General features: G+C 48.9%; 1 protein-coding gene across 3 annotated transcripts in view; it reads left to right on the top strand.

Moving 5' to 3' along the window:
- Positions 1-23,440, top strand: part of RNF213 (ring finger protein 213) — a 3,248,263-nt gene extending 3,224,823 nt beyond the window's left edge. For all 3 annotated transcript variants that reach the window (XM_069655189.1, XM_069655190.1, XM_069655188.1), the window contains one exon: positions 20,965-23,440. In XM_069655189.1, the coding sequence (XP_069511290.1) occupies positions 20,965-21,115 (151 nt within the window). In that variant the 3' untranslated portion in view covers positions 21,116-23,440. The remainder of the gene's footprint in view (positions 1-20,964) is intronic.
- Positions 23,441-27,965: the final 4,525 nt, after the last annotated feature.

Raw genomic sequence — 27,965 nt, 5'->3', positions numbered from 1 at the left:
ACGGTACAGCAATTTGCGGTACCGTTATTAGCACCTTCCCTATTCCCATTGAGCCCTATGGGGGCTCAAATGGGAATGGGGAATGGCTTTCTCAATGGGGATTTGCCGGTCCCGCAAAGGTCAGACTACACCGGTAAATCCCCATTGAACCAGACCTGTGCCGGACCCGTTATTGGAGGCAGTCATGGCGCAAATAGCGCCATGACTACCTCCAATCTCGGAATGAGGCCCAATGCCCATTTAATTGTGGTGGGAATAGAAGCTGTTCCTAGCGGGCAGAGTGAAATGATAAAAGTGTTGCCCACCAAAACTGCAGCCTGCAGGCACTCTCTCAGGCTAGGTGATCAGACCAGTAGCAACAATATGGAACACGCAGTTCTCGATAACTCTTCTCATTAACTTGAAAAGGTATATGGAGATCTGTGACCAGAAAGGGTCACAGGCCTGGGAGGACCCGCTCTAGCCAACCCAGAAGCTCACTTTGTGAGGTGGTATAAAATGTTACACGGGGCAATGGTCGTCTTACAACCCTGCAACGATGTAGTGGGTAACTTTTGGGGGTAGTCTCAGGCGGAGCCACCAGACCTGGTAAGGCAATGGGAAAACTAACATGGAATTTCTATAGTTGATTAACCTGAACTGACCAACAGGGATACCTCGTATGTTTCTGCGGTGGACCTGATTTTTGTGACGTCACTAGGGTACGTCACTAGGGCATAAAACCCTGTGACATGGGTTTGGGAGCTGAGATTGCTGGAGAATTGTCTTTTCCTGTATGATCCCTGTCTTATGGAAAAACAGTAAACTTTATCCCATGGCTGAGTCTTCGGTTTATGCATTGGGGAGTTTTAATGGGCTTGAGATACTCTGCTAATTTGGGAAATTGTTATTGCGAATCCCCAATTCCTCTGGCATTCAACAGGAACAAGAAAGTAAGCATGTGAAACAGGGACAGGACTAAGGTTAAATATCTGTGTACGAAGTGACTGGTGAAAGGCCAGCAAGACAATCACTAAGGAGCTGGAGGCAAAGGTCAAATGACTAACAATACTGGTTGGTCAGTACAACTGACACTTAGCCATAGTCACCCACACAGAAAGTAAGAGGTATAATCCAGGGACCTATAGTGGCCTAAACCAGTTAGGCTCAATATGGAGGCTACCATGATGGGCTCACAATGAACCTATATGGTTAGAAAGGTAATTTAAAGGCTACCTTGTGGTCACCTAGACAAAGGAAAACCCTGAAACTTAAAATGGCTGAGAGCAACAGTTAAATAAAAGACATTGTGAGGGGCATCTTGGTCTGGAAACCTTGAGGTCAAATCATATATCAGATCATATATCTTATATAAGCTAAAGAGTGACATAATGGCAGGGGGCTTCAGGAGAATTCCTACTGACCACCCAAAACAAGTCAGCGAGCCAATAAAAAGAGCAGCGGGGAGAGGGCAACAAGTTACATTTTCCCTAGAATTAATTGTAAGCATAGGCTGAGCAGTAAGGCAGGCTTCAGGAGAAATAGGGGGTCTAATAGTACAGCTTACCACACACAGCACTCCAATAAGTCAAGCAACACAGAAGTACAAACATACTATTTTATTATGCCTTTAAATCTCTAAACAGGTAAAGTAAAATATCCCAACAACTGCCTTTAAACTCTTTAGGCCACCCTAAAACTCCTTTGTACTCAGCACATAGTGTAATCAAATAGTCACCATTAAAGGGCAGTGAAGCTACATGGATGAAATAGCTTATTTCTGGGTCGCAATCGCCAGCAAGGAGATTGTGAATAAACTAAATAATGTAGTCAGGATTAAAAGAGACAACATTTAGGCCTGACTAGAGTGGTGTGGGCGAACAAGGGACTGGATACCAAATGTAAATATATGTGCCAAAACCACTTTATAAACGGTTCGGGATCTCAAATTGAGGAAATCCACACTTTACACTTAAAATAGTAAAAACAGTTCAAAATAATTGAAACAGTTGAACTTGTTGGCAGTAAAGTGAAAAGAAAATGCAATACAACACTAAACCATATAGTCTGGTTTCGAAACGTAAAGCCCCTATCACTTAAGTGGTCCTTCCCTACAAGGTAAGTTGGCCTGGTGCCTCTAAATGAGTCAGTGTTCCAGGTAGAGTACCTGCGTAGGAGTAGGAAGTCTTCAAACATCACAGAACAGGTTTTGGCAAAGCGAACAGGTGACTACATTTAAAGATGAAAAGCACTTTAGGATTTTCATGACAAGTAAAATGGTTTTTGGGGTATTCTTCCATTTCCACTATACAAGGGGTTAAGTTAACCTGTGGAAGATATTTGGCCAGAACTTCACAAACCTCAACCAGGCAAGGGAGTGGACATTACTCCCTTACAATCTCTACAGTCTAAGGGGGCAGGAAAACAATTATGCAAGCTCTTGCCCTGAACTCTGATTTGCAGAGTGACCACCGCAGCTCACTCGGAATCGCTGGGGTCACTTAATTCTGCCATGGGTCTGTTCGCAAGAGGTCCAGGGGCCTCAGGTGCAGTGGCTAGTTTCAGCTTTAGGATTAGGTCTGGTTAGACAATTTTTTTTGCTCCAATGGGACAGTTCCAAAGTATTTCCAAATGGACAGCCCAGGCTCTGCGGGACACCAGCCACTACTGGTCCCATGAGGAAAGGAGACCAACTGGGCATATCAAAAATCTGCAGCAGTGAACTTTAACTTGATCGGGGGCACCCGGCGAGACTCGTGACGATGAAGAAGGCAAAGCTCCAGGAAGGACCCACTTCATACAGGAGAGCAGCTACAGCAGTAGGGATGGTCTGCAAAGGCCTTGTGCAAAGCTGTTCATCCCACAGGATGGACCCGGAACACTTCCAACAGCTTCTAATGGCAGTCCTATTATTTCAGTTGTCTGGTCTGGTTGTTCAGATCATTCAAAGGTAGGGTTTTGCAAGGACCTGGCGTTGGCAGTGCTAAACATCCTCAGCGACTTTCTAACTTAACTGCATATACTTTTTTCTGGGACCACTATACTCTTCTTACAAGGTTACAGTGTGCGGAGACCTCTCCCCTTAGTTTTGGCACCATGCTTTCCTGTGGCAGCACCCCACCTTATATAGTGTGTTGGCAGGGACTCAGAGTCCTTTTTGCAATGGCATTTGGGGATCACTGGTGAGCCCCTGAAACACCAGTGCAGGAGGGTCATCTTCCTTTTATGACTTTTGTGTTTACTATTTGCAGTACAAGCTATCTTGCATGGAATGCTGTGGGGACACTTTGTGTCTCCTTCTCTTTGTTCCAAGTAGAACTTTTGCTACTTTCCAGGCATACTCTGAACCAGGCCGGTGGCAGTTATTATTTGTGTACCTATTATTTTATGCATTGTCCCGGGCTGCACTCACAGCTGAGATAGTGCACCAAAGGGGACCATATACTCAGTGTCCCTTCTTCATGTTTTAAGCCCTGTTCAACGGTGGCCTGTCCTTTGTTGGCCGCCATCTTACCTTTCCCTGTGGGCAGGGATCTCTTTCCGCATTCACCTTGGCAGGCTTTGCCGGCTTCCTGAAAGATGATTCTACTTTGTGTGTGTGCTGGCAGGAAGAGATGATGGGGCTGTCTGCCTTCCAATCCACATTCCTCCAGGGGCTTACTTTTTGATGAGCATATTCTGTAAGTCTGGTGTAAGTCTGGCAGTTGGACAACCACCTCCAAGTTTGAATGTTGCAATGTGTCCTTATTTAAGGGCTGGAGTTGCCCCCAGGCCATTTTTGGCTATAAGGAGATGAACTTGACAGTGAAATTGCTCCCTGAACCAAGTCGGCCATTGGGGCTGAAGAGATCCGAAGAAGACGGCAGAGGGACTCGGGAGGACTGCTTCAGAAACCAGCATTGGATCAGCTTATAACACTACTTCACAAAGCTCAACCTTCATCCTTCATATCAACAGGGAACACTGCTGCGCGGTGCCTTCCTCCCCAAGACTAGTGGTCTCAACCAGTCACCTGTCCTACTCGAGGTACATCACAATTTTTCAGTCATAGGAGCATGCATCTTTGCTTTTGATCTGCTAAGCCTGGAACCATCCGTTTGTCATTCCAAGGACTTCTAATTAGCCAAATGGCTGGAACTCTGGAAACCACTGTGCTGCCCTCCACCAGGAGACGAGCCGAAGGATGACCAAAGTTTATTCGCCAACTTACTGAGGTTCTCCTTACTCCATTCAGGGTCAGTGCAAGAAGTGCATCTGTTAACATCTCTGTGAGGGGATCTCCTTCATCATGGAACCAAATCTGAGTGTGTGTCCCCCACCTTACAGTCTGAGGTCTCGAAACGAACCGAATGGCGATCATGGTGCATATGGTTAAACCCACTACCTGACGATGCTGCACAGCAAGTACTAGTGAGCCTTGGTTTCCCAAGCAATTTACTGTCACCTGGGACCATTTCTAACTTACAAGGGGCTCAGAGGTCTGTTGATCCCCTATATCTTGGACTGACTCCCCACCCCCATCGAACTGCCCCTGTTTGCACTGAGTGGAATGTCCTAATTCTCCTGAGCATGGGGTCTGGCATGGATTCACATGCCATGAATATTCCCCGTCGTCAAGCTGGGAATCCATGGTAAAAGAAAAAACTGTTCACTTTCACTTTAAAACTGTATTTCTTCTCTAAACCAATCACTGTCCTCTGGGTCATACTGCCCCCATCCAATGGTTGTCCTCTCCCTAAGCTCCACCCTTGGTGGACATCTTCAGATTTTTACCACACGCTTCAGTGTTGGGAGTCCTCAAGTTGCTCCCCGAGCTATTTTCCTGTTTGCAAATTTTTTCTCAAAATAATTAAAAGTTTGATTGATTTTTGCTTATCATCTCCGATGAAGGACGGAGATGGGCAGCAGGGCTCTGCTACTGGCAAAGATCTTCATCCACCGTCAGATAATCAGAGTTTCGAGAAGGCCCGGCCTCTAAGCATGGCTGAAGAGTAGAAGGAAGGAAGGTCGAAGCCTCTTCAATCTCTGCACAAAGTGTGGTTTAAGAAATGTCTTTGTGGAGGATTGGCACCATAAATGCTTATACTGCCTGCACCCGGACCACAATGAGGAGGGATGCAGGGTGTGCCGTGGTTTCTCAAGGAAAATAAAAAGACTGATACAGCAGACTATCGCGTGGCTAAAATTAGGCAAGGCCTCTGACGCAGCCGCGGGGCAAGGTCAAGCCTCTTCCTTGGAGGAGGTTGAGATCCTTTGAGGACGCACTACTCGCTTGAGTCCAAGAGAAGGCCAAGCTCTGTGATGCTAGCTCCTTAGGGTTCGCCGCTGATGTGGGTCCCTATTCGGACAAAAGGCGATCGCCATCACCGTCAACCTCCAGGGTGAACCTGCCAACGAAAGGAGCATCTTCGAAGAGAAAGTCACTAACCCCATCCAAACTCTTTGTGTCTGTGGATAATCCAATGAGGGACAAGTCTGGGGAGGACCCATCGAAGCCAGCTAAGACTTTGCACCATACCAAAGAGAGCAGGTCCAGAAAGTAAGTGGCAGCCGCTCAAAGTGTGTCCTTGCCTCGAAGGCGAGATACGGCTGCGGAGACCGCTGCAAAAGAGCTGGGGTTAGGGAAAGACCATGCGACCGCTCCGACAAAGCAACCTCCTGAGAGGGAGAGGGAAACGGTCCGATCTGTAGAACCTCCGAGGTATGTGGACCAGCAGGCTACCTCAGATAGACCGGAGCAGATCTACTTGAGTACCGACGAGCGGGAGAATGACTTGCTCGATGTGTGCTGCTCAGACCATGCAGGGGGAGGATCTAGGGGAGTAGGACCTCAGTCCCCTGTGCGGAAGAGGAGACGCATCAGCCCGGATCCCACTCTGCACGGCTCCGTTCATCCTTAGACCTACAGACGTGTCTCTGGACATTCTATCAACTCTACACACACTGGTCACCGAAATCCAGCAAAGGATGCCTGCATCTTGGCCAGCACCTCCACGGGAGGCTCCAGAACCCCTGAGGGTAAACTCTCCCCCGCAGAAAGAGGAAGTCCAAAGGGGGCGCTGGTCCTCAGCAACTTTCGAAAACCCCTCTGCCACCGCCGTCTCATCAAGAGAAGACTCCTCCCAGAGCCGTGGATCCGCAAACGGACACGGGCACGGACACAGCTACCACGGCTACTGGTACCGACAATGGCAACGACTTCAATGGATGAAGTTGGATCCTTTCATTAGGTCATGTCGAGGCCCTCAACTGTTTCAGTTGGTTCCCGGGGAGATGAAGAAAGAGGGTTTCCTGTCCCAACGACTCGAATCGGAAAAAGACCATCATGTCCATTCCCTTCCTGGGCGTTATCTGGGAGGAGGGCCTAGCCCTAATGAAAAATCCAAGTGTGGCCCCAACCAAGCGGGACGGATTGGAGAAAAAGTATGGGGTGACGGATTCAGCTCCCAGGTGCCTAAGGTCTCAGCCCTGCCTGGATTGGGTGGTCTCAGCCGCAGCTAGGAAACGCTCGGCAAACGCATCATCGGCAGCCATGGTACCTCCGGACCAGGAGGGGAAGAAACTAGATGCGATGGGCAAGAGGATAATTTACATGGCAGCCTTTACTATCAAGGCAGCGAACGCCCTAGCCAATTGGTCCCGTTATGACCGGGAACTCTGGTACAAGCTGGGCCCTATCCTAGACTTCCTGTCCAAAGTCAAGAAGGTCGAGGCACTGGAACTCTTTCAGGAAGGGGAAGTAGCCTCAGATCACGCCATCACAGTGGCAGTAGACGTCACAGACGCAGGTTTTCGCCAGATGGGGGGAACAGGGTGTCTCTGCGCCGTCAAGGTTTGTTGAAGGCTACAAACTTCCGCCAGGGCGTTCAGACTAAGGTACTGGATATGCCGTTTGATGGGTAAAACCTCTTCGGAAAGGCGGTCAACGAATCTTTGCAGGCGATAAAGACTGCCACCGAGATGACACGCTCCCTCAGAAGCTTGCAACAGCAACAATCCTCGTCCATTTGCTCCTCCGGAGGAAAGACAGGAAGATCTTCAAGGAGTTATAGTAACCCTTACAGGTAGCCTTCACATTCTCACACTCAAGTGTACAGGGGGCACTCTCAAGGCAGCGGAGGTCCGCGGCAGGGCCATCCGCAAGACAGAACACCTCCCCCCAAGCAGGCCTGAGCTGGCCTTGACTCCGGGCCCCTACTTAGGCACTCCAGCGGGAGTCCGGCTGAATAAGTTCATCAGCACATGGGAAAAGATCACCATGGACAGATGGGTGCTGGACGCTCTCGGACACGGGCACACCTTGGAGTTCCAACGCAGGTGTCCTCGTATTCCTCTGATTGAGCAGCAAGCACTACATAGGCCCCAGCTTATGCAGGAGGTGTGGTCCCCAAGCGGCTCCAGGGTTCAGGAGTATATTCCAGATACTTTCTAGTTCTCTTAAAGTCCCAAAAGTTCCGGATGGTCATGTTGCAGCACATGCTTGGACAGCTGGAACAAGGAGATTTTCTGACATAGATGGACCGGAGGACGCCTACTTCCACATCCCTATTCACAAAAAGCACCAAAGTTCCTACGATTTGTTGTGCATAGTAAGCACTACCAGTTCAAGGCTCTGCCGTACGGCCTGAAGTCAGCCCGTGCAGTGTTTACGAAGTGCCTGGGCACATCCTTCGTCTGTAAGACATTCACATATACCCTTACCTGGACGACTGGCTGGTGCGTTCCCGCTCACAATCTCTGGCAAGTAAGCACACAGCGAAGTCAGCCCGTGCGGTGTTTACGAAGTGCCTAGGCACATCTTCGTCTGTAAGACATTCCCATATACCCTTACCTGGACGACTGGCTGGTGCGTTCCCGCTCCCAATCTCTGGCAAGTAAGCACACAGCGAAAACCGTGCCTCTACTGACGGAGCTGGGGTTTTACATAAACTATCCAAAGCCCTGCTTGAAGCCATCTGCGCGGCTCAACACAGTGACATGCTTGACGTCTCCCTCGGAGGAGAGGGTGAAATCCATACAAGGCAAGATGCAGCGCTTGTCGGCCCAGACAGTGACGGTGTGGTCCATCAAGTCGCTTCTGGGCATGTTGGCCTTCTGCATCAACCCTGTTTGCCTATGCAGACTGAGCATGAGACCTCTCCAGGAGTTCCTGGATGCGAGGTGGATGCAAGTGTCGGGGAACTTTATGGACAAGATCACCTTCAACGAAGAGTTTCGCCGGGCGATACAGTGGTGGGTTGTTCAGCAGCATCTCGTACAGGGATCTCTGTTTCAGGTTCTTCCTTACCAGGGGACGGTCACCACAGATGCCTCTCTGGAGGGATGGTGAGGCCACACCAGACAGTTACACGCCAGAGGCCTCTGGCAACCGGAGGAAAAGGACCTGCACATCAACATCCTGGAAATACCGGCTCTATTCTTGGCCCTCAAGTCTTTTCTGCCATCTTTGAAGGACATGGTGGTGGGGAGCTTCACAGACAACACCACCACCATGTTCTACATCTGGAAACAGGGGGGTGGGGGGGATGGAGCCAGCTCACCGGCACTCTTCAAGGAGGCCCAGGACTTGTGGCGGTGGGCCATTCGTCAAGGCATATTGCTTGTTCCGTTTCACCTGTCGTGAGTCAAGAACACCAACGCAGACTCGCTCAGCAGGGAACTGTGTTTTTGTCACCAGTGGGAGATTCGCTAGGACAGGTGGATCTTCTTTTCGACAAATGGGGACGACCCCAGATCGATCTCTTCGCGACAGCAGTGAACACCAAGTGCCAAAGGTTTGACAGCAGGTTCCCTCAACCAAAGAGCATGGGGGGGGCGTGTTCTCCTTCCCGTGGGAGGGGCGGTTCCTGTACGCTTCCCCCATTTCCGCTCCTCTTACATTTGATCAACACACTCACAGTGCCAATGCAGGATGATACTCGTCGAACCAGCATGGCTGAGACAAATCTTGTATCCACACCTTCTGCGTCGGTTAGTGGCCCCGTCCATCAGGATACCTCTGTCCCCGGACCTTCTCACCAGAGAGAAGGGGAAATTCTGCATCACGACCCAGAGTCTCTGAACCTGAGAGCATGGCTCCTGCAGCCCTTGAGTTTGGGGGTTATGCTCTACCTGATAAATGTAAGGACATCCTGACCAGGGCCTCGTCAACTTTGAAGTACAACGGGCATATATGGAAACGCTTCTCTGTGTGGTGCAGGACAAGATTATCCCGCTATGGGTCATGGCCCTGCAACATCTGCCATACTGTATATATTTCTCCAGCATGGGGTCTGGCATGGATTCACATGCTCATGAATATTCCCTGTCGTCAGGCTGGGAATCCTTGGTAAAGAAAAAATCAGTTTCATTTCTGAACTGTCTTTCTCCTAACAACCAATCACTGCCTCTGGGTCATACTGCACCCAGCCAATGACTGCCCTCTACCTAAGCCCCTCCTCTGGCAGCCATCTTCAGATTTGTACCGCACGTTCAAATGTTGGGAGTCCTTGTGTTTGTCTCTCGGCCAGGCGGGAGTCTTCTTTCCAACCCATAGCGAAGATTCCGGAGAAGAGGATGCCGCTCATCACCCCAAATCTGTCCCCTCTGGTTGCGAAGAAGGGGGGGGGGACACGTGGAGGCCCTCCAGGGCACGGACATCTCCTCGGAGGAGGAGCTCACCTACCTTCAAACCATCCAGGAGGAGGAGAACATCGGGAGCGGGCCCTACGATGAGTGCGCCGACGAGGACGACGATGAGGACACAGTCAAGGAAGGCGACGGGAGCAGCAGGACGATGAGGTCTTGGGCCCCCTTCCCCAGCTTCCTATTCTACCTCTGCCTCAGTTGCCAACGCAACCTCTTCAGCTGGTCTCTGAGATACGAATGAGGATGCCTGTTTCACCGGCGCTCCCTCCCGTGCCGCTGACGGCGGCCGAACCCCCGGCGACGGGGGAACCTCCGGCCAAGAAGAGAAAGGTACACCCTCCACCTCCGTGTCACCCTTCACCTCCCGCCCCCTGCTGGATGTGACGGACCCCCGACACGTCTGGCACGGACGACAACGGTGGGATGGGAGACCTCCCGTTGCCGCCGCCGCCCAGATCCTCTCCGCAGGACGAGATAGGCTTGTTTTACATGATGCTCTCCAGAGCTTCAGAGCTCTTCCAGCTCGCTCCAGGGGAGAAGGAGGGCTTCCTTTACCAATGCTGCAAGGCGAAGAGAAAGACCAGCCTCTCAGTTCCGCTCCTAGATGACATTTGGGATGAAGACCTGTCCCTCATGAAGAACCCTTCTACGGCCCTGGCTCAGAGGGATCGCTTTGAGAAGTACAGTGTGCCCGACTCTGCCCCCCAAATTATGGCAGGCCCAACCGTCTCCAGACTCTGTGGAATCAGCAGGGCGCTTCTTCCTCGGTGGCCTCCACCACTCTGGATAGCGAGGGAAAGAAGTTAGATGCCATGGGACGACCTGTTATCTACTCTGCGGCCACTACCATCAAGGCCACCAACGCCCTTGCTATCGTAACGTGCTATGACAGAGAACTCTGGTTCAAGATCACTCCCATCCTGGACTTTCCTCCCTGACGACAAGAGGTCGGAAGCGTTGGAAATCCTACAGGAAGGTGAGGTGACTTCAGACCACGCCATCACAGTGGCCACGGACATTGCCGGTGCTGGATTCCGCCAGATGGGCAACAGCGTTTGCCTTCGTCGTCATGACTGGCTCAAGGCCACCGACTTTCAACAGGACATTCAAGCAAGGGTTTTGGACATGCCCTTTGACAGAGACAACCTTTTCGGGAAGGCGATGGATGAGTCTCTACAAGCCATAAAGACGGACTCGGGGACGGAGTGTCAGCGTGTGGAAGACCATCTCCACCGACAGTTGGTTGCTGGACGCTCTCGCCCACTGACACACCCTGGAAATTCAACGGAAGTGTCCCCGAACACCACTGGTGGCCTGGCAGGAAAACCACATCCCTCAGCTACTGCTGGAGGAGCGGGCCATGCTAAAGGAAGGTGCGATAGAGCTTGCCCCAAGGAGGCTCTGGCGCTCCTGGCATGTACTCAAGAAACTTCCTTGTGAAAAAGAAGACCGGGGGCTGGAGGCCCATTCTCGATCTGCGATAACTAAACAAATGCATAAAGTCCTTAGAAGTTCCGAATGGTCACTCTTCAACACATGCTCGGACAGCTGGAAGAGGGAGACTTTCTGTCTTCGTTGGACCTGGAGGATGCGTACTTCCACATCCCCATTCACAAGGGACACTGCAAGTTTCTGCGCTTTGTCCTCCAAGGGAAGCATTACCAATTCAAGGTCCTTCCCTTTGGACTGAAATCGGCACCCAGGATCTTCACCTAGTGCCGGGCGCCGGTGGCGACCCATCTGCAGTTGCAGGGGATCCACGTCTACCTCTACTTGGACGACTGGCTCATCCGGGCAAAATCAAGAGAAGCTGCTGTCGACCACACAGCAAGGACAGTTTGCCTTCTGACGGATCTGGGGTTCTCAGTGAACTATGCAAAGTCCAGCTTGACTCCATCGCAAGATGCGCTGTTTCTGGGATCCTGACTCAACACGGTGGCGTGTCTGGCGTCACTGTCGGAGGAGAGGATGGGGGCCATCTTGGGCAAGGCGCAATGGCTGTTGGCACTGCAGGTCGCCACAGTGAGGACCATCAAGTTTCTGCTCGGCATGATGTCGTCATGCATCTATCTCATCCGGCTCTGCAGACTACGGATGCGTCCACTGCAGGAGTCCCTCGACGACCGTTGGCTACAAGTGTCAGGAAGCTTCCAGGACAAGATCCTGCTCGACGAGAGCTTCCGGCGAGCGATAAGATGGTGGGGAGTGCACGCTCATCTGTCCGGAGGCATGGATTGCCAGACCCCACCGCACCAGGAGATGGTCACGGTGGACGCCTCTCTGGAAGGATGGGGAGCCCACACCAGAAGTCTTCACGCCAGAGGCCTGTGGCTGCCAGAGGAGAAGACATTGCACATCAACGTGCTGGAGCTGCGGGCAGTGTTTTGGGCCCTCAAGTCCTTCCTTCCGTCCCTCAAGGGCAAGGTGGTGCGGGTCTACACGGATAATTCCACTGCAATGTTTTACATCAGGAAACAGGGGGGCACCAGATCCCCAGCGCACTCCAAAGAGGTGCAGGACCTATGGCACTGGGCCGTTGCCCAGGGGATGTTCCTCATTCCGTTTCATCTGGCAGGAGTAAAGAACACCGTCGCCGACTGTCTCACCAGAGAGCTACGCTCTTGCCACGAGTGGGAACTTCGCCAGGACCAAGTGGACCACCTGTTCCACAGATAGGGCAATCCCCAGATCAATCTGTTTGTGACGGCGACGAACGCCAAATGCCGGAGATTTGCCAGCAGGTTACCCCAGCCAGGGAGCCTGGGGGACGCATTCTCATTCTCCAGGGACAGCCTGTCCCTGTATGAGATTCCTCCATTGCCATTGCTTCTTCGACTCATCAATCAACTGAGGCGGTCCCGGTGCAGGATGATCCTCGTCGCACCGATGTGGCCGAGACCGATATGGTACGTGGACCTTCTCAACATGTCAGCGTCCCCTCCAGTCAAGCTTGTGGTGGTCGCAACTCTTCTTGCCAGGGAAGGAGGTGCAATTCTGCACCATGACCCAGGATCGCTGAACCTGAAGGCCTGGTTCCTGCAGCGATAGAGTTCGGGGGTTACAATCTCCCAGTGGACTGCAAGGAGGTGCTTCCCAAAGCCAGAGCATTATCTACTCTAAAATGCTATGGACATAAATGGAAGAGGTTCGCTGTTTGGTGCCGTGCAAAGAACCCTCTCTGAGTCACGATTCCGCAGGTTCTACCATATTTGCTTTGGTTGGCCAAAGTAGGACTGGCCCATGCCTCTATAAAAGTTCATCTGGTGGCTATCTCCCGCTACACCAGATCTCCGGGACGGTCGTCGTGGTCACACCGTCTAGTTAAGGAGTTTGTTAAAGTACTGTTCCGTCCTTTCCCGCTGGTGAAGGCTCCAGCCCCGGTGTGGGAACTTAATGTGGTGCTGACTAGGCTCATGGGCCCTCCATTCAAACCTATGCAGACAGTTTCACTGAAGTTTTTGTCGTGGAAGACCGCGCTCCTTGTGGCCATCACCTCTGCACGACGGGTTGGTGAGATCCAGGCCCTGTCCCTTTCACGACACAAGGGTGGTGCTCAGGACGCATCCCTCCTTCATGCCCAAGATGCCCTCGGACATTCATCTAAAGAAGCCCTTGGTGTTACCTGTGTTTTTACTGACGCCTTCGTCGCTGGCTGAAAGGAGTTTGCACTCGCTGGATGTGGCTAGAGCGGTGAAATTCTATGTGGACTGCACAAAGAGTTTCCGGAAGACGTCGCAACTTTTTGTGAACTTTGGCACTGTGAACCATTGGAAGGCCCTCTCCAAGGCTTCCATTTCCAGGTGGCTCTTCGGCTGCATCACCCAGCGGTTGGCAAACTGACTGTTGCCTGACCATCTGAGAGTCCATTCGACCAGAGTGATCGCTGCTACTACGGCGTTCCTGTCTGGTGTGCCCATCCTGGACATTTGTAGGACTGCTACGTGGAGGTCGACAAACACCTTCACTAGATTCTACGGCGTCGACAGGGATTCCAGGGAGGAGTCGTGTCAGGCAGGCAGTGCTGCGCAACGAGTTCGCTAGAAGGTGAGGCTGGTGAGGTACTGCTATGTATTCATTATTCATGAGCATGTGTTAGGAAAGATTTCATAATTGTATGTAATTTTCCCTCCATGTGTCAGCCCCCATACTTTTTGCTGCTGTTTAAACACCAATGACTGACTTTGCCAGAGAAGCACAGCCTTCAGCTGCACTCCTCTGGGCTTTCACTCACTTTTTATGGGGAAACCGACATGCCCTTAAAACAGTCAGTACTGGTAGACTTAGTTTCCCTTAGTCCTTTCCTCATGTTGCAACTTTTGTGCAACATGCAACAAGTGTGCAATGTATCTTACCATACAGCACACTTGGGTCTATAGTCATTTCCAAAGGCACTAGAAACTCTCCCTGGACTTTTTATGAACTGTGCAGATGTGTCATGGACAGGACTGGTGGCAGCTATCTTTTCGCATTATTTGTAACCCTTTCCTGCCATGTTAACTGCGTTAACCGCATTTTGCACGAATAGGTGGCCTGGCTCCAAAATGGCCATGCCATGAGGTTCTTTGTCCTGTCCTTTGGCCATCTTGCCCCTTCATCTTTCCCAGGTCCAGTTGACCCGGGTCAGTCCTTATTTGGTCATGCACTTTCCTGCGAATCCCAATGCTTTTGCGGGCTTCCGCATGCCTGTGTGTGTGCCTCCAGGATGTGGGCTGGAACGTCTGGTCCCAATACACATCCTGGGTGCCAGAGAGTTTGGAGTGCAATGAATGACTCTGTCCACCATGGTCTGTGATTGGTCCACGTATGGAGTGTGTGTTGTGAGCAGATCTCCCATTGGGTCCTCTCTGTTTTGGCACGAAAGGAACTTTGGATGAGAAGAGGCTGAAAACACTACTACTATGTCGATCTCCTGAGTTCTCACTGAACGAAGGATAGGATCCAAGTATCCTGCAACACGAAGCCGAGTTGAGGAACTGCTGGTGACCCGCTGGAAGGTTTAGCACCCTGAGCCCGCTGTCGTCCCGTGGGACCCCTCTGCGTCTGGTCGTCCTAGAAGGTCTGCGAAGACGCTTCGACCCATTGGAATAGTGGGACCAACTATTCTCGGCACCTTCATCAAACCCTGCAAGTAAGCTTTCTCGGAAGTGTCCCTGGGCCAACCAGTGGACTGACCAGCTTACCCAGTTGCTTTGCTCTGTCACCGCCGCCGTTTCGAGGAGGCCCTCGAAAACTTGGTATAGTGCTAGCTCTGTGACCCCGGCACACTCGCACCGAATTTCGTACACTTGGCGTTCCCAGGTCTGAAGTGAGCCGAGTGCGCCAGGACCAGAGTAAACGCGGTTACCGTGTTGCCCTGCCGCGGCAACGTCATTTGCAAGTCTGCTGTATTTGTGACCCTCTTGCCCCTGAAGCCTGCTGCAGTGAAACTGGGTCGATTCATCCACCCGGAGCAGAGAAATCGCCACTGTCCTGTTTGGAAATCAACGCTGCTTCTCAGGAACTGAAAGGTGCCGAGACATCCTTTTTGCCGCATTCCAACCTGCAAGCGAAATGGACTGAACTGGCGAAGTTTGGGTCTGCTTGCGTCGGGAACCGGTGAGTACTCCATACCCCAACCGGTGGCCACTAACGGAAGGGCCCATTTTTACGCACGAGTAGCCCCTGGGGGTCCCTCTCCTTTCCACTGCTATTGCGAAATAGCAACTTCATCCCAAACTCTCGAACTGCCTCTGCCCAAGTGGAGGGTCCTTCTTGAATAGTGGGAACTTGTTCTGCATCACCTCATCCACCTTTCTGAGCTGCTAGAGACCCCTGAAGAGACCCTATCCTGCCCATTGGCACAACCACATGCACTTGCATTGCATGTACTATTGAGCACAAGGCTCCTCTCTTCTTAGGGTTTGGACTGCCTCTTAGTTAGATGTATTTTCGATGTTGAACTGGGCCTAACTATCTGCACTGCCTGTTTCCTTCCCCTCTAGGTTGTCGACCTATTTCGTGCATTTAACCCTTTAGACCCCAATGGTCTTGTATATACATTGTATTGATAGTGATGTGTTGGTTTACTTAGTGTTACTGTGATTCTTTTGCTATGGTTTATGTTACAAAGGCCTTGTAGTAAATGTGTCTATCTTTTGTAATTTGTAAGTGTCCTTGCTCTGTGTGCTTATTGAGGTCCTTCAGTCACACTCGCCCCTCCTGAGACTTGGTTTTGACCGCCTGCCATAGCTACCCTGATTGGTCTGGCTTGTCCAGAGGATACCCTGTTACAAGAAACTAGGCTGGCCTTCTGAACGTCTGTCCACCAGGTCAGAGTTAGAAAATCCATCTTAACAGCATGTGAATCCATGCCAGACCCCAGGCTGGAGAAGGAACAAGTTAATTACCTGTAACTCTTGTTCTCCAGCGTGGGTCTGACATGGATTCACATGCGAACCCTCCCGGCCGCCCCTCTGCCGCTCTTCTCTTGGTCCTACTGCCACTTTACGTGCTTCCAAATCTGAAGATGGCTGCCAGAGGAGTGGCGTAGGTAGAGGGCAGTCATTGGCTGGGGGCAGTATGACCCAGAGCTCAGTGATTGGTTGTTAGGGGAAAGACAGTTCAGAAATGAAACTGAAACAGATGTTTTCTTTATCGGGGATTCCCACCCTGACGACGGCTATTTATGAGCATGTGAACCCATGCCAGACCAATGCTGTAGAACAATAGTTACAGGTAAGTAACTTAAACCTTATCTTTGCGCTATCTGGGGTTTTCCCAGGACGGTGATGTCTGGGTTAGTACTTCTGCGGGTCATCCTTGAGAAGCCTAGTGATGGGAGATGCTCTTCTTTTTACTGGAACTCACTTTAAGACTGTAAAGAATGTATTTTGCATTGTTGCCTTTACTTCAATACATTACCTGCACTATACAGCCATCCTGGCTACACACACCTTCCCTCAGGAATTCTTGGGGACATCTAAAAGGCTAGGTAAAACTTATTTCGTGAACAACTGTTATTTTCCTGTGTGAGTCTTTTTCTTATCAAGTATAAGTGTTAACTGCAGTACAAAACAGTGCCCCTTCCTTCTCAGTTAAGCCTTGCTCCTGGTCACCGCTACTTAAGAGAGTGGCTTTGTGTAAAGACTGGAGGGGGGTTTCTGTACTCCTGCTCTCTATATGGCAGAGGAGAGGCACAGAGGACCCCAGCCAAGATTCTCTATAGGGTAGTGCAGATCGAGCAATCAAGGCCTAACTTCTCAGGAGGTGTTGCAGGCTGGTTCTTAAGTACAGTGTAGTCACCAAGCACCCTCAAATGAATGTCCGCACACTGTATTAGTGAAAACAGTCTTTATATAATTAAGGTTCAAGGTTATATACACAATCACAATAGCTCACTTTGTGCTCAGTTAATATTTAATGGCAAATATATACAGTTCTAAGTGGTACCACAATTATTATCAGATTTTATTAAAGTGCATCAACTGTACTCTGGTCAAATGTCACAAAAATCAATTAATAAAGTTAACCAACAATAGACATAGGAGGAAAGCAGTTGGTTAGAACAATTGGCAGAAAACTGGCCCCTACCGCTAGACACAGTTCTGTAAAATAAAGATATACTACAAGCCCAGTCCATATATTGTTCAGTGAGTCTTATCTACTTCTAAAGTGTTTCTACCAACCCAAAGTACCTGGAATAGCAGAGTTCCTCGGGGAGGCATAAATGGATCCTTCATGAGTGACTCCCTTTAAAGCAGGCACCACGGATCGTCGATGGGCCTCGAAGAAGGTGAACTTAGTGACGAGGCAGCAGCTTCGGTCCAGGCGGTGCTCGTCGAAGACGTCCTGCAAGGATGAGGCATGCGGGGCACTTCGTTGTCGATAGTTCAGGACCGCAAAGAGTTTGTGAAGAACTGTGGCCCAGCAAGGGCGTTGATTCGTCCGGCACCTCTATGGTCTTTGGGTGGCAGGAAACCCACCCCCGGATGCTCCTCGGCAAGTCGACGGCCTGGCCTCCTCCGGCGGGATAAGGCGGTTGGCAGTGCGGACGAGCGCGTCCGGGAATCAAATGTCTTAATCAAAGGAGCATTGTGGCTCCAGTCATCGACGGCACAGCGTCAAGCAGACCCCACTTCTGGGCAACTAACTTCGACGGGCCTCCAGCGGTTATAGCAAACCTGCGAACCCTGGTCAACGACGGTGGACGGAATGTCCAGTGTTTCTCTTCGTTCTCCTCGGCGGTCACTGTCTCCGGTCGGCAGCCTGTCGAGGGTCTGACTTCCAGGGAGCTTCGTCAAAGGTTAGCAGTGCACAATGGTCCCTCGTAACTCGGGAAGAGGGCGTCTAACCAGGTCCTCTCTCAGTTCTTGACGACACATCAGCTTTCAGATCGACGAAGTAGAGCAACCGCAGCGCTTCTCTTCCAACAGGGCTTCAAGGTTTCAGTTTCAATGTCAGTTTCAACTCCGGCTTCTGTATGATTGCTAGCAGGGAGAGGCCCACAGATATACAGTTGATCTCCCATTCATTATGCTGGGTCACACTCAGGCAACCAATCACTCAGAAGGGCATTCAGCAGTCAGCCAATCGGGCATACAGTGCATACAGGCCATTTCTTCTCCATCCAGACACTCACAACACAGAATATGGATTCGGACAAGTACCACGCTTTAACACTACACACTGCATTCATACCAGTTTCGGGCAGGGCTGTCTTAGGCATTGTGTCAAACACCAGATACAAGACATCCACAACACAGAATGCGTATTCGTCAAACACTCCATTCACCCAGGTCCCACCCAGAGGCGTACCCACAACATACGATCGTTGGGAAGGCTCCAGCCAGCCTAGTCAGCACTTCCCCACACTACCATATATGGAACTTCCACCCAACGGCCAGTCAGGGGGAAGGGACAGAGGTAACGGGTGATGGAAGGCAAGAGGCCACAGGGGGCCATCTTGTTTCCATCAGGAATCTACTTATTCCAATGACAGGGCCTGGGTATCCCAAAATGGAGGATACTCGAAGCACCTGTTAAATTCAGCATGAAGCTGCCACCAGCCCATACTGGGCTACACACAGGTGCCCAAAAACATACACTAGCGGCACAGGCTTGTACCCCCACCAATGAATGCCATAATGGTATCCCATGGGTCTGTACACCAAACCAAAAGAGAGAGCTGCACTGCCAGGAGTCCCACATGAACTCCTGCGTGGAAAACACGACAGAACACACGATAAAAAGCAGTAAAAGACAAGGATACGGAGGCCCTGTCCCTACGATGCATTTCCAGCATCACACTTTGCTCAACTGGGATTGTGAATAAGCTTGTTAACTCAAGATTGCCTTTTCCAAATCCTACCTTAGGTAGTGACTCTGAAAAACCCTCCTAACAAGGCCTGTTGCAGCCCTCGGGCCTGGTTTTTAAAGCTTAATTAGAAGCTGGCACTGGGGAAGCAGCCAATCTGTAAGCAAGGAACACAGGCTGAATCTCCCGATGTAAGCCCATGTTCCAAGCTGCCTGACGGCTGCTTCACCTGACCACCGTCTTCCCCCACCGTCCCTTCCCTTCTTTTCCCCTCCCCCCACTTACCTGATGGCGGCGGTGGCAGATGCCCCAGCTGCTTCCGCACCTGGTCCGTTGTGGCCTTCATGGACATGAAAGAGGGGCCCCGTCGTCCAGATTCATGGTGGCCATCTTAATGAAGTTTTGTTGTTCAATGAACGGCCGTGAAGTGCCCCGTTCATTGAAAGAAAATACAACGCTCTCATCACACCGGGTTACTGGATTGGCAACCCAGGGTGCTAATAGCGTTAAGACTCTCTGGTGTGCTGGATCGGGTTTTATCAGCCCGGGGACACTCGTTAAACCTGCTCGCTTTTCTCAGGCCTTAAACTCGGGCACTGGGTCGATAACACCTGTTCCTGCCTGTCAGATTGGGTCTAACGCAGAATTAGAAAATTGGAATGTTGGCAGTTCCTAGCAGCCAATGTAGTGCCAGACGGCTGTAATGGCAGGTATAAATCTACTGTCGCAGCATTTTAATGATTCTCTTTTGTATTCTTCTTTTTAAAAGAACATTCTACCTTCTTTATGTGAAATGGTCTAATAGCAATAATTTAATGCCCTTTGGATGGAGCATTTATTGCTTAGCACTTTGGGCAAGTGCATGGACTAATCTGCACCAACGCAGGCTGAAACTATCCAAGCCCTCGTTCAGAATAAGCAGCGTGCTCCCATCCATCTGCTGGTTTCTGTCTCCTTTCTCCCACCGATAACTACCCCAGCCATTTTTCCTCCATCTGCTCTAATAGACCCCCACAACCACCATTCCCCCATAATTCTCTCCTTCCCCAACTTCCCCAAACCATTAACCTTCCCTCCTTTCGCTATTTACCATAACCTCCTTTGCCAGGGACATGGCTGCCAGGGAAATGGAAAAGGGAAAACAGGTAGTTTTTTTCCTTTTTACCCTGGTAGGCATTTTATTTTGCTGTTCTTTTTTTTAGCTTGTGAAAATGCTAGCGCACACTTTCACACACACACAACCATATACTCGCGGGTTGATGGCAATAGTACGTGTGTCCAAGGGCTGCATTGTGATGTAACGGCTCAGGGACCATTGTTAAAGGCCTTCACTCCCCTCAAGCCTATTAACTTGCGCTCTGGCAATTACAGCCCTGGGAACCAGGTAATATTGCTTAATTATTGTTGGCACCCATCATTTAAACGCTGCCGTGTGTACACCAATCTTAATTTATATAATAGGGAGGCCAGTGATGCACCGTATGGATACTATAGGTCTTCCAGTTATACACAGCTAGGGTGAAATGGGCCTTTCTGGGAGAGACGGCTAAGGCAGCCTCCTTGCCCCATTTAGTCTCTAAATGAAATAATGATGATAATGTATGCTCTGTATGTGACTGTCGCTGCTTTTTGACCCTTTGACTAAACGTCGATTTCTATTAGTGTGAACTCTGTCATGCCCACCCAAGACTTGAGTTCTATTAAAAACCTAAGGCATTAACAAATCTACTCCTACTCACTCTTCTGTTATTTCTTCATAATCTCCATCCTTCCTCCCTTTTACTGTCCCTATTTCCATATTTCAGGGGTTGGGTACAACACCTCGCTCGTTAAATTAGCTTTACTTTACGAACAAGCAATGGTAAAGGTTTCTCAAATAGCTCCACATTGACAGATACAGCTTGCACTCAGCAGCCTCTCACACTGGCCCCATAGGCATGTTAGGTTCTCTGTAGTTCCTGGAGTGGCTTTGCTTCTGCTAGCTCACTGATTGTCTATCCAATTGATCTGCAAATGAGGGATGGTGGTCTATCTGTTGCATGACCCTCTCTGTTTCTCCCTTGCAGCCTATACGAGACCCTAGGCTCTTACATCGAGACCAAAAGAGAGGAACCCTACGTAGAGCTGGAGGACCTGTTTCCCCAAGAGATTCTCCTCTCCCAATGCGTGGAGGCCTGGAAGGCAGCAGCGGCTATGAGACGTGATCGCCAAAAGTGAAAAGTTAACCAGGTCTTCCAGACACTCCTTCTGAAGATATTTGACCATAAGTGCTCACCTGACTGGTAAAGTTTGAGATGCACTGCCTTCCATGTAAACGCTGCTGCACATACCTCCTACATTCCTGGACTGCTCCAGCACAGACGTTCAGTAGCGTCCTGCGCTGCTTTCTGGGAACTATGAAGGAACAAAACTGCCTCAGGTTTGGAGTTGTGCTTTGACAAACGTCTGGACAATCTTGCACTCCAAAAGAACCATTGCCTGTGGACAAATAGCTCCGCCAGACATTGTGAATGGGACAAACACCACTGTACTGCACTGACGCCATCCTTATTTGGTTGACTGCTACAATGCTGGATACTTCACTCTGGTCCTTTAACCACCCCGCTGGAGAGACACTGCAGCAACTATACATCGTTTGGCTGCATAGAAGTTGTATTGCTGTGCATCTTAAACCTGCAGAGCTATTCTGTGCCTCAGTGTTGCCATGCACCCATGAGCACAATGCTTTTGCTTGCTATGTTGTACTTTGTTTTGTAATAATGAGCAATTCTGAACCAGTGGCAGGTGCCTATTTGTCATGATGGGGAATATTTTTTGGATGCACTGCGGCTGAACTCTTGCCCAGCACTTTGCACTGATGACTCTCAAAGTGCCTATGTATTTCTCCTTCCTTTCCGTTTCATAACAGGAGCATGTGCATAGCAGGGTGATGCACACCAAAAAGCACAGTGGATTCCTGTGGGATCGGTTATTGTAGCCATCCAATAGAGCACTTGGAACTTTGTTTCAAACCTAATATTGTCTTTCCTTCTAATGTTGACAATAGTTAATGCAAAAAACATTCCATTTGAACAACCCTCCCAAAAAGAATAATATGACATTTGCCCAAAGATGACAGCATAGCTGATTTTACTGCACCGTTTTCTTACGCTCTTCCGTGCCCATGCTTAAATGAGTAGGACACCCCAATTCCTATTTCTTACACTGCACTCAGTGGTCTGGCTGCATACCTGGAACAGTACTAATACCAGCCATGCGCCTGTTCTCCCTCGCTGTTTTCTGCAGCACTTATCATATGTAAGTATTCGTAATGGTGTAAATAGTTATTATGATGGGGTATTACACTGTTAAGTTACACAACCCAAACCAGGCACTTAATGTAAACGTTTTCAACTTTGTCCAACAGCACTTAGCTGCCCTAACATAGAATCGCATTAGCTGCCTCTCCGTAGCCTTCTTTGCCAGTTGTCCTACATGAAGAACAACTAAACAGCTTGCAGTATTTGCGCACCAACACTTCCCAAAGCAGTTTCTTCCACTTTGCACTAGTTCTCCCTCTAAATCCTACTCAATCCTCGTTTAGTGCCCATCCCACCTCTTGATCTAAGTGGCTACCAGGCTATATTTGGGGTTCGCTGGAGAGCAAGGTCTGGAGCATCTCACACGTGACTGGTAGTTTAAGGGTGCAGCATAGTCTCACCATCCTTCACTCCACCTCAGAGGTGCCTACAATAAATGTTCTTTGTAGATGCATTGATAGCTTTTTATATTGATATTTTAGTCTTTTGAATATTAAAATTAACCAAGAATACAGGGGACGCAATGCATATTTTCCTGTGAACAGAAAGTCTACTGGTCCATTTTGAGTTACTCGTTCACACTCTTATACGTGGATTGTGTTTCTTGTTCAGATCAGGTACTTCAGAGCACATATTGATCAGTTATTTATAAATTATATCTGTCATCCGCTGGCAACCTGATCTTCACAGTAAGAATCAAGACTGCACAAACCCGCCTAAAGCACTCCAGCCACATCTTCCTGCATTACCTGACTCTTAAGTGTTGAAAGTTCTCAAATTATTTGCTCATGTACATGCCATAGTTTCTGCACTTGTTAACTTGCCTTTTCTTTGACCGACATCTAGTGCATTTCCAGACACTGGATGGTAAGGTTGTTTATGCATTCCTTGTCATTTCATAATGTTTATGTTCTGTTTGAATCATGTCCTGGTATCTCGCCGTACATTATGCATCATCCTAAAATGCATGTCTTAATTCTGCCTTCCCGCTCTAAAGAGCAGACTGCAAATTACATCTTAGTCCATTTTGCCCTAGAGTTTGGAATAAGGCTGCTTATAAATTCTGTTTTTCATAAACATTGGTTTAAAGAACAAATGTATTTCCGATAACCTTTCTATGCCAAAGTGCTGATGTTCACCTATCTGTATAATTTTTCAAGGGGTTTTCTTTTTGTATTGCACTAGTTAAATAAATGATCTTACTGAAATGTTGGTGCTTCAATAAAGCCATTCTGCTGCTAAAGATGCCTTATGACTGCTCTTCACTAGGGATATGTGTCTTCTAAGGAAGGCATGGTTATCAGAAGCACGACAGACACGAGGAGTATAATCCAAGGGTGTTTATTAAACAGAATAAGGGTGAGATAAACGCCTAATCTAAGCCTAAATGGAAGATGGAGCAAGCTACAACCATCAAAATAAATAAAACGCTGTCCTAGTGGTGTCGTGTCAAAAGAAAATGACCTATACTAAAAAATCTATTGCCAAATCCTTCCTCTGAATAACAAAGGGGTGTGGGACAGTAATATGTATGACAAAAAAGTGTAGTATAAACTGAAATGTCCAAAAAGGGTTTCCATAGTTCAGGACTGCTGAACTAGTGTACTCCCTTCCCACGTTATATCACGGGACAAGGCGGAACAGTCTGTGCATACCAATTATGTCTTCGCTCAGCACCGCCCTCACCATGCACTGCCCTTACTATCTCTTCCTTCATCCTCTACTCAAAACCATTTAAACTCTCTCCCTATCCCTATCATCTCTTTTCCTCAACGCCATCCCTCTTCTCACTCACCTACTCCCTCTATTCACAAAACCTCCAGTCCTAACTTTCATCACAATTCCTCTTCTCGCATCTAGCCCCAGCGTGCCTCTACGTCGCAGACTCAACGCAATATGCTTCTATATCTCACTCTCTTTATATTGCACTTTGAATTACACAACAGGTCTGTAACAAAACTACCTCCAACTTCCTTCTTTCCCATTCTTCTCCTCTTGACTTCATTACCCTTACAGAAAACTGGATTTCTCCCTCTGACTCTGCAACCCTTGCTGCCCTTCACAACCCTATCTATGCCTTCATCCACTCTCCCTGCCTAACTGGTAGGGGTGGTGGTGTAGGACTGTTCGCATCTTCCAACCTTCTTATTTCTCCTACTTCCCTATCTCCTGCTATTTCTCTCTCTTTCAAATGCTCTATCTCCTCAATCACTGCTCCCTATGGCATTCATTTTATATCTCGCTATCCGCCACCTGGTCCCACTGGTCAAATTATTGACCGCCTCTCCCAACTAATTGACTCCCTTCCTCTCCATCACCTTGTTGTCACTGGTGACTTTAACCTCCCCTCTATCTCCACTTCTCTGTCCAGTGACTTTAGCTCTTATCTCCTAACGGCTCACTCTCTTCTGTCCACTCTTTGCCCACCCATTCAAACAGTAACTCCCTTGACCTTTTTCTCATCTCCTCTCAACACTCTGCCTCTAATATCTCCACTGCTCCTTCTCCCTCTGATCATTCCATCGTCTTTGCCTCAATCTCTACTCCTACTTCCACCCCCCCTCTCAACATCTACCACTTCCATTACCTAGCGCAGTGTTCTCTCCTCCAAATTCTCTGTCTACCTCTCTGACCTACACCACTCTCTCTCCTCCAAAGCAAAATTCACTGTTCCATCCACTGATAAAGCCTTCACTAACTTTAACGCTGCTCTTAATGCTCCCTTCTCCTCGCACTTCCCTCCTACTACATTCACTCCTAAACCCGCCCCTCCACGGTTTTGGATTACACCTACCAATCCGCACCCGGAATAGATAAATGAGGAAATAATTTGCACTTGGCAAAGATCTAAACACATATTAACACAAGGTACTAGTACGTATGTAGGTTGGCCTATAGGAAGGTGTGAATGAATTAAGGTCCTACCCCTGGTCCAAACCTAAGTAACCCTTTGGGGTAATAGCATCTACATATAATTAGTATCCATCATAGTACAACACATCAAGGATAGTCATGCAAATTATTGTAAGTTAAAGACAAAACTTTATGTGCAAACATCCGTACAAATACAATCAATAAAACATTTACAAGGTTACATACATATGAAAAACAATCCTTCTTAGTATGAATCAGAATGCAAAATTGCTAAACAGAAATCATGAATGTTAGATAAAAAAGAAAGAAGGAAAAATGGAAAAATCAATGAGACATAAACCAAAATAAGGAAATATTTCTCCCAATGTAGAAACATCAACACTGGAAAAAGGTAACAAATACTTTTTTCAACATTATATGATCATAGTAAGTATCAGTAACACCCCAGTGGGAATATTTGTTCATACACCAATGGGGTGGGGTCTGCCAACGCATGAGGGGGAAGAAAGGGAAGTAAGAAAAATGTTGATATTCCCAAACAACGAATAAGGCTGATTCAATAGACAGTGATCTACGAAAACCAACTGGGATACTGAACAAGTGTTACTGTAGATCCTGGCTAACTGAAAAAAACAACAAAACATAAATTGTTGTAAACAAGAGGTCCAATATAGATCAGATGTTATTCTGAGGGACCTTCAATCCCCTCTAGGCAATATTGCGTTTCGGCGGTACCAGCTCCGCCTTCATCAGGGCAGAAATAGCAAGACCCTGTGGGAAACAAGAGAGAGAAATAGAGAGAAAGGAATGTTTTAGTAAGAAAAGAACTGAATGAAAGAGAGAAAACATGTCCAAAAGATGATGCAGAGAATGATTTATGTGGAACAAAATTGTGTAGATGAATCGCTAAAGTCAAAAACTTGCAAAGTGCATGATCTTGGTCATGTTTGCAACTCACTTCATGCCAAAGTCTAAATTTCCTAAACTGTTGGGATCACCTGGTAACATGCTAGTGTGACCCCCCCCCATAGGAAAATAAAAGGACCTGGCCAGAAAACCCCTTTCTGTGAACAACAACGCTGGGGACTTAGAACACACCACTCGTAACCCGCCTACCCCGGGGGGGGGGGGGAAATTGAGGCAAAAAGAGAGTGCAATAAAATTGCAATTGAAACCCCAATGGGGCATAAGTGAATAATCTAAGCATGAGAATATTGTTACCTTGAGCGTGATCCTATGCTACGCTCAACGAAAGAGGTGAGCCCATTGTTGCTTGTTGGACACTGGCTGAATCCTGTATGGTGACAATCGAGTCGGCAGTTGCCTCCCAAGGGAGATTATATCACCAGATATATATGAGGTCTGTTGAAAAAAGCCAACCTAGACAGACAGAAAAGGAAACAAAACCCAAATTGAAGGGCAGTTTGCTTTCAAGTTATGAAGCCAAAACGAAATTATTTGTGTGTAAAAAAAGGAGGAAATTATTTTTTATATTGTTGTTTTTTAGTACAGGTAATTCAGTACCTGTGATAAGGTGTAGCTGAGTTCCGTAGCGAAAAAGCTTAGGCAGGAAGGGAGTGGAGGGGAAAGGACCGCCTCCAGCTGGCGTCTGTACCGCGCTGCAAAATCTGCTGCGACTGGCTCCTAGAATGTGGAAAGGCAGCCTTTCTATTTAGGTGGACGCCGTGACGTGTGGAGGCGGGCGTGTGGGGCCGGTGTCTGGTAGCGGGCGGGGTATCCAATCAGGACCCTGTATGCCCGCCAAGTGGCAGGGGGAGTGTGTCCCGCCGAGCCTATCAGAGGGGAGGGAGAGTTTTAGTCGGGTTGTAATAAATACACCGCGGCGTCGACCAAACAAGTGATGGATGTTAAAGCCGGTATCCGCCTCGAGACATCGAGGGGATCATGTTTCTTCGTGCCGCCTCTGACTAATGAGCGGCCCAAGGGCATGCTGGTCTCCAGGGACCAGTACTGGAGCGGACACCCCCGGAGCGGACACCCCCTAGTGCCATGGTTGGGGCCCTCCTGACCGGCTCCCAAGGTAATTAGACTGTTGTGCCATGGGGAAACTAACTGGGCATGAAACTCTGCCAGGTAAGGAAAAAAAATGCTGGGTGTGCATGAGGACAGTGTATGCACACCGGGACTGAATAGTTGTGTGGAAGCCGTCCCGGGTAAGAATGTGCATATCATGTTAAGTAAAATACTCCGCTCAAAAAATATTGTTAAACAAGAAACTCTGTTAGCGGTGAAGGATTCAAGCAGGAGTTAACTCATTGAGACCATTGTCCAGGGTGTCCAATCTGTGCACCCATCTCTTTTCCAATTCGAGAAGTCTGTGCTGTACATTTTGACCTGTGTAGATCCTATCAAGGACCCACCACAAGATGTCATCAGGGCTATGGGAGTTGGTCAAATAATGTGTGACCAACGGAGATGTAATATTCTTACACCGGATCCTCGAGCGGTGTTCTGAGATACGGGTCCCTACATTCCGCATAGTTTGTCCCACATATCTGAGCACACAGGGGCATTCAATACAGTATATCACTTGGCTGGTCTTGCAATTAGATTGATTGTTTCGTTTCCATCGTCTTTGCCTCAATCTCTACTCCTACTCCCACCCCCCCTCTCAACATCTACCACTTCCATTACCTAGCGCAGGGTTCTCTCCTCCAAATTCTCTGTCTACCTCTCTGACCTACACCACTCTCTCTCCTCCAAAGCAAAATTCACTGTTCCATCCACTGATAAAGCCTTCACTAACTTTAACGCTGCTCTTAATGCTCCCTTCTCCTCGCACTTCCCTCCTACTACATTCACTCCTAAACCCGCCCCTCCACGGTTTTGGATTACACCTACCAATCCGCACCCGGAATAGATAAATGAGGAAA

This window comes from Ambystoma mexicanum, chromosome 3q (genome assembly GCF_040938575.1).
Source record: "Ambystoma mexicanum isolate Mex_15411 chromosome 3q, UKY_AmexF1_1, whole genome shotgun sequence".
Taxonomy (NCBI): domain Eukaryota; kingdom Metazoa; phylum Chordata; class Amphibia; order Caudata; family Ambystomatidae; genus Ambystoma; species Ambystoma mexicanum.
This window is presented reverse-complemented; position numbering and strand designations above follow the sequence as displayed.